This window comes from Manacus vitellinus, unplaced genomic scaffold (genome assembly GCF_001715985.3).
Source record: "Manacus vitellinus isolate BGI_N305 unplaced genomic scaffold, ASM171598v3 ctg7180002432338_pilon, whole genome shotgun sequence".
In the NCBI taxonomy this organism is placed as follows: domain Eukaryota; kingdom Metazoa; phylum Chordata; class Aves; order Passeriformes; family Pipridae; genus Manacus; species Manacus vitellinus.
Window position 1 is genome coordinate 4,433 of NW_021938414.1, and position 7,109 is coordinate 11,541.

The 7,109-nt window shown below is 51.9% G+C and overlaps 1 protein-coding gene across 1 annotated transcript; it reads right to left on the bottom strand.

Annotated features, from left to right (window-relative positions):
* Window positions 1–4,816: 4,816 nt before the first annotated feature.
* LOC115307180 (olfactory receptor 14J1-like) lies at window positions 4,817–5,791 on the bottom strand. Its single transcript, XM_029958124.1, has one exon. It carries the CDS (start codon window positions 5,789–5,791, stop codon window positions 4,817–4,819), a length of 975 nt encoding a protein of 324 aa, XP_029813984.1.
* Between the last annotated feature and the right edge of the window lie 1,318 nt (window positions 5,792–7,109).

Below are 7,109 nucleotides of genomic sequence, written 5' to 3' on the forward strand. Positions count from 1 at the left end.
TCCAATCTCAGACTCAGATTTTGGTTTCAGTTGAAGGAATTATAGAGGTGTGATTCAATCACTTTGTCCTGCAGGTTTTAGTGATGGCAAATCAGAAATATTTCGATAAAAACAATGATTTATTATGACAAATGAACAAAAAATTGATCAGAAAAGTGAACAGATGAAAGACCTTAAACAGAATTATTTACTTCAAATTATAAAAGCCAAAAACCCCTTGTAGTATAGTGTAAGATAGGACAGTGGAGTCTATCAAAGTAACTCTACTAAAGCAATTGGATCAAAACCAGCAAAAAGAAACACTCCTGAAGCAGATATCGAGGTAACTCATCCCACAACGACAAGGGGTAATCTTTTTTCTTCCACCCAGCCCCTGGGGAGTGACCATGAAGAGCTGTCCCTGCTTCATGACAGAAGCTCCACACACTTCAAGGAAGTCTGTGGAAGAATCTGCCACATGACAGTTGGATGGGGCTTTTATAGTTATCAAGGGTTTGACTGCCAGACATATTTGCAGGCCAGGGAGCAGCTTATCTGTCAAATCCTGCTTCAAAAGCAGGATGTGTGTTTGAAGTTTCATGAAGCATTTTGGGGTTAGCATAATTCAACATTAAAAACAGCACCTTGACACCAGCAGTAACTCACCACAGAGAGTGTGCATTGTTTGCATTCTCTGACCATTGTTTAGGTATTATCAGAGCAGAGCATCCTGCCAGAAATGGCCCCTTGATTCCATGAGGTTCCAAAAACTCTCAGGGTTCCTTTGGTTCCATGGGGCCCTGCAGTGTCACAATGGCTCCTTGATTCCAGGATGTTCCAAAACATCCCAGGGTTCCCTTGGCTCCAAGAGGCTCCCCAGTGTCCCAGCGGCCCCTGGATTCCAGCAGGCCCTGCAGTGTCCCAATGGCCACTGGGTTCCAGGAGCCACAGCGGCTGCCGCGGCGTCTGTTTGCCCGGAAAAGCCGCCCTTACCCACGGGGCTGCCGCAGCTTCACCGACCGGGGTTTGCCGCTCGCGCAGCCGCCGCTCTGCCCCGGCTGCACCGGGACCCGGCACCGCCTCGGGCCTGCGCTGCCGCCTCAGCGGCCACAGGGACACAGCCATGGGGGACCTTTGCTCTGACACTGATGGGGCCTGGCTTTGTTCTGCTTGGGGCTGGGCTTTGGGAAAATTGCTGTTCATTTTCATGCTCCACTGGAACAGCTCCTGAATTCCAAAGGTTTCCTAATCCAGGGGAGGGGTTTCTGTGGCATCGGAGGTGCTGCCCCTCGGGACACATTGTCAATGAACCATCCAGCTGACTGGGGTGGGTGTAAGAGCTGGGGAACACAGGATAATCAGTCATCCCCTGAAAACCTTGGAACATTTCCCTGACTGAATCGTAAGCCAAATGGAACAGTTTGGATACAATTCCCAAATAGTTTGGAAACTCCAGTCATTCCTGACACCAGGATGGAAATTCAGCAGATAACTAAAGCCAGTCCCCTTGGGAGCCCACAACCAGCGGGGCTGAGGGAGGCCCTGGCAGCTCCCCAGCACCTCCCTCTCAGTGGGACACCTCTGGCAGCCTCTCCCAGCTCGGGAACCCTCCAGTTTGTGACACTCCAAAGACTGTCCCTGATGCCCAGGACAATTCTGATGCCCCTCAACAAACACTCCTCCAGCTGTGACCCTTGTCTGGTGGGAAACACAAAGGGATTGGTGGGAGTGTTTCCCTGACAAGGAGGAGAATTTGGGAGAGGGACCTTTCCACACCCAGCTCTTGATGTGTCCACACATCTCTGCCTGGGTGTGGGTGTGAATTGACTGTGGTGTGTATGTTGTTATTGTGAATCTCTAATTCAGTCACTGTTAAAATTGTAACAAATGCTATTGAATCACCTGATAAGTGTTCAATTGGTCAATGATTAAGTGCTACTAATGTCTTTTGCCCCTTGTCTTTGGATCCAAATCCTTTGTGTCCTGACCCTCTTGCATCCCAAGGCTCTGTGTAAATCATTCTCTTTCATCAAAAAATATATATTTTTTGTGACTTCCACTTCAAAATCTTCCTCCTTAGCTAAACTACAAAACAACTCCAATTAGCTGTAGAAGTCTTGATGACTTGAAGACAATTAAAAGAAAGGGAAATAATTTGTTTTCCTGTGTTTTAATGGTCCCAAAGTGTGTTTGGAGTTGCATCAGCTGTCAGTCCAAGATGGGCCATGTCAGAACTGGTGAGGTTGGGGGGGTGAGGAGCAAGGTTGATCAGACAGGGTCTGTCTAGTTCTCCTGAGGAGACACTCAGCATCAAGATCACTTGGAGAATATCTTTATCACCTCTTGTCTGAACTTAAAAATATCCATAATTGAATTAAAACAAAAAAAGTACAAAATTGGAAGACTTGTTTTGAAATTGCTTTGAAGACAATTAAAGGAAAACAAAAAGATCTTGAGGGATTTCTGGAATTTAATGAGCCCCACAGTGTGTTTGCAGCCCAGCCCATGATCCTGAGTTACTGAGAGAAGATTGAAGCAGCTGCTGAAGAAGTCAGAAGCCAAAGTCCAAGTGCCTTGAAGCATTGCTGGGCCCCACTGAGGGCAGGCACTGCCAAAGCCTCCCCAGGGACTCCTTGGAGCAGCTCCTTGGAGGCCAGGAGTGCAGGCAGACAAAGGCTCTGGGCAGGCCCCTGCAATGCTGAGCAAAGCCTGCCTTGGTTTTGTGGAGCACAAAGGCCAAGGCCTGAGCCCCAGGCCCTGGCCCAGCAGATCCTGTCCCTCCCGGCTGGCTCAGGGCTGTTTGGGGGGCACTGGGATGGCAGGGGGAGGAACAACAAAGGCCCAAACCTGGGCAACCCCTGCCAGGCTCCTGAGGGAGGGGCGAGGCAGAAACCAAGTGCAGAACCTGCCAGGCAAGTTGCTTGTGGTGGCCTGAGTGGCAGAGGCAGCTGCCAGAGGCAAGGGGACAAAGGCCTGGGTGCCTTTGGGCCTTGCAGCCCTGCCAGAGCCCTTGGCCATCTCTCCTGCAGGCTGTCCTGCCCTGGCCCTGCTGCTGCTCTGGCCTTGCAGGCTGCACACACCCCTCCTGCTTTCCCACCCCCTCCCAGCAGCATTTCTAGACCCTCCCTGATGTCTCTGCACCAGCTCTGGCTGTTGCCATGTGCACTTGGCCTTCTGAACTTGGATCCTGAGCCCCTGTGCCACAGGACATCCCTGCCAGAGCCCAGGCCCTTCTCCTGGGGGTCACTGCAGAGCTGAGCAGATCCAGGTCACCTCCCATTCCTCTGCCAACCCCCTGGGCCTGCTCTGGGCCCTCCAGGTCCTTGCCCTGCTCCCAAGGGCTGTGGGGGTGCTGAATGGTCAGGGCTTGCGGTTTAGAGCTCAGGATTAGGGGATTAGGCAGAACTTTGGGAGGTTTGTTGTTCTGCTGGCAGTTCATGATTAGAGGAAGAGCTTTTTAGGCTGGGTTAGGATTAAAGCTTGGCTTTACATACTGGTAATACAGGTTTGGGATTGGGGTGGGCACTGGAGTACAAATAAGAGTCTGGAGTTCTGGGATTGGGTTTTTTCTGGCTTTGAATTAGAGCAGTGGATTCCTTTCCATGGGAGGGGCAGCACTTTTAGGTAGTGTTGGGGCTTCAGGTTACAAAGAGAGTGAAGGCCTACCAGGAGTGTTTGCACAGTCAGTGTTTCAGCACCCTCAGCATTACCTGAACCTGGTTTTAACTCATCAAAATCCTTCCTCTCTGTTGGTCAAGCCCCTCTTTCTTTCCCCAGTTTTCCTTCCCTTTTGTCCCAGTTCCTCCTAACCTCCTCAGAACTTTCATCAGGATGGGCTCAGCTTTGTGATAACATGGTGCAATCTCATGGAATCAAGGAGCCACTGTCAAACTGTAGAACCTCATGGAATTACGGGGCCATTGTGACATTGGGGAAACCCTTGGAATCAGGAGGCCACTGGGACACTCCAGGGTCCCATGGAGCCAAAGGAACCCAGGGACAGTGGGCAACATCCTGAAATAAAGGGGCCATTGTGATACTGCAGAAACCCATGGAATCAGGAGGCCATTGTGGCACTGCAGGGCCTCTTGGAAACAAAGAAACCCTGGGCCACTGTGGAATTTCATGGAATCAAGAGGCCATTATGACACTGGGGACCTCATGGAACAAAAGGAATCCAGGGACTTCTTCTCCATACCAGTGTTGGGAAAAAACCTCAGCCTTCAGGAAGTGCCTGGAGGGGAACCCCTTTGCTGCTGGAACTGCTGTTGTGGAGCCCAGCCCTGTCCCAGCAGTGCCCAGGGCCTGTCCCTGCCTGTGCTCACAGGCCTGACCCACAGCAGGACAGTGACTGAGCTGCCAGAGCACTCAGGCCTTGGGCACGGACAGGAAAGGAGAGGGTGGGAGTGCAAAGAGAGCAGCTCTGAACAGACCCAGTGCTGGTGCTCCCTGGCAGTGCTGGGACTCTTTTCCTCTCTACATCTGCAAATGTCCTCCAGCTTCAGGGGAGGTCGTGAGGAAGAATCTGGAAAAAAGAATTTGTATCCTTTCTTACACTCAGAGGTTGTGATTCCTCATGTACAAACTAACACAGGGAGGATATTTGACAAATATCTTTCTGCACAAACTTTTATTTTGTTTAAATGCACACAAAGCATGATTCCTGATTTGTATATTTTGTGGGTCAAAAAGAAAAGAGAGATAGACAGTGAATTCTATATGGGATGACGAACAAAATTTCAGTCTTAATGACATCAACAGAAGTAAAAAAACAGGAAAATCCCCCCCCACACCCCCCCATTAAAAGCTTTAGAAGGCAGGCTGGGCCCAAAATGAGTTATACAATGAGTGTTCTGCAGAAGAAAAGATGGAGTTTATTGCTTCTCAAAAAACATGTAGTCATCATTTTCCTTATGGCATCCCTGAGCTCCTGGTTCCTGAGGCTGTAGATGAGGGGGTTCAGTGATGGAGGCACCACCGAGTACAGAACTGACACCACCAGGTCAAGGGATGGGGAGGAGATGGAGGGGGGCTTCAGGTAGGCAAATGTGGCAGTACTGAGGAACAGGGAGACCACGGCCAGGTGAGGGAGGCACGTGGAAAAGGCTTTGTGCCGTCCCTGCTGAGAGGGGATCCTCAGCACAGCCCTGAAGATCTGCATATAGGAGAAAAAAATGAAAATGAAACAACTAAATGATAAACTGGCAGTAACCCCAATGAGCCCAATTTCCCTGAGGTAGCCTGAGTGTGAGCAGGAGAGCTTGAGGATGTGTGGGATTTCACAGAAGAACTGGCCCAGGGCATTGCCCTGGCACAGGGGCAGGGAAAATGTACTGGCTGTGTGCAGCAGAGCATTGAGAAAGCCAGTGGCCCAGGCAGCTGCTGCCATGTGGGCACAAGCTCTGCTGCCCAGGAGGGTCCCGTAGTGCAGGGGTTTGCAGATGGCAACGTAGCGGTCGTAGCACATGATGGTGAGGAGGGAAAACTCCACTCCAAGGAAGAATACAAAGAAAAAGAGCTGTGCAGCACATCCCATGTAGGAGATGGTTGTGGTGTCCCAGAGGGAATTGTGCATGGCTTTGGGGACAGTGGTGCAGATGCAGCCCAGGTCTGTGAGGGAGAGGTTGAGCAGGAAGAAGCCCATGGGGGTGTGCAGGTGGGGGTCACAGGCTACGGCGCTGAGGATGAGGCCGTTGGCCAGGAGGGCAGCCAGGGAGATGGCCAGGAAGAGCCAGAAGTGCAGGAGCTGCAGCTCCCGCCTGTCTGAGAATGCCAGGAGGAGGAACTGGGTGAGGGAGCTGCTGTTGGACATTTGTTATTTCTTAGCATAGGTCCTATCAAAAAAAGGAAAGGACAGGGAACAGTTGAGACAGACCTCTGTGAAAAAGCCACTCAATTTCTAAAAGAAATCAATGTGTCAAATGTCACCAAATTCACTGTCAAGGAGTCTGTTTTACTCTGCTGTGGTGTGACATATAACTTTTTTGGTAGAGCTCTCAGACACACAAGGAATGTCAGTTGTAACACATCTTGAATACAAAAGTTCCCTCTCTACACCCATGGTTCAGAAGAGCTGGGGCTGCAGAGCAGAAGCTTAGTCTGACCTTAGAATAATTGTACCTGTGTTTTCTATTTTTACCATCACACCTGGGGAAGGTTCTTTTCCACTGCAGGAATCCTCATTTCTATGGCCCAGCACACAGTGCCCAGCAGAGCTGCAGGGAAGGGCCCCCAGAGTTGCCTGAACACCCCCTCCCCCAGGCCTTGGGGGCACTTGCCCCCCACTCCCTGCCCAGGGCTCTGCTGCCTGGAGCTGTCCCTGCCAGCAGCTGCTTCCCTGGGCCCAGGGCTGGGCCCTGCCAGTGCTGCCAGAGCCCATCCCAGCCCTGGGGGCTCAGCTCTGCCCTGCAGAGCCCTCCCAGCAGCACAGGGCACTGCCCAGGGGCATCTCTGGCTGGGCAGGCTCTGATGGCAATGTCAGAGCAACCCTGAGGAGGCTGGAAAAGTGACACTGATGCGTCTGTTAGACAGTTTTGATGTCTGATACTCTCAGGTTCAGCACCCTCTAATCTAACAGAGCTCAAGTTTCAGTGTCTCCTCCTGTGCTCAGAGATTAATTTCTCTGTCACACTCAGCACCCAGACAACCCAGAGTATAACACTGAAAGAACTGGTTCATTCTCTTTAAGGTACCTCCTGTCTGTCTGTGCCTCTTGTAAACACCTTCTGGGAAATTTCCTGCTTAGATCTGGAGCTGTGACCAGCCCTCATCCCTGCAGCCCACTTTGGAGATCAGAAGGACAATGCCCTGCTCTGCTCTCCCAGGAGTTGTTCCTTCCCCACAGCCCTTCTCCCCCAGCCCCGTGGCAGCTCCTTGGCCGGGCTGAGAGCTGACCCTGGCAGGCAGCAGAGTCCCTGCCCCAGCACACAGAGCCCTGGGGGCAGGACCCTGCTCTGCACCACAGCCCTGGGCACCCCTGGCTGCACCCCCACCTTCCCACCCCACAGCCAGCCCTGGCACAGGGAACCTTCTGGCCCTGGGCCTCTGATGGGGCAGCAGCAAGTCCTGCTCTGCAGCAGCTTCTCCTGCTGCACCCCAGCAAATCCAGCAGAGCCATCCTGACAGCTCCT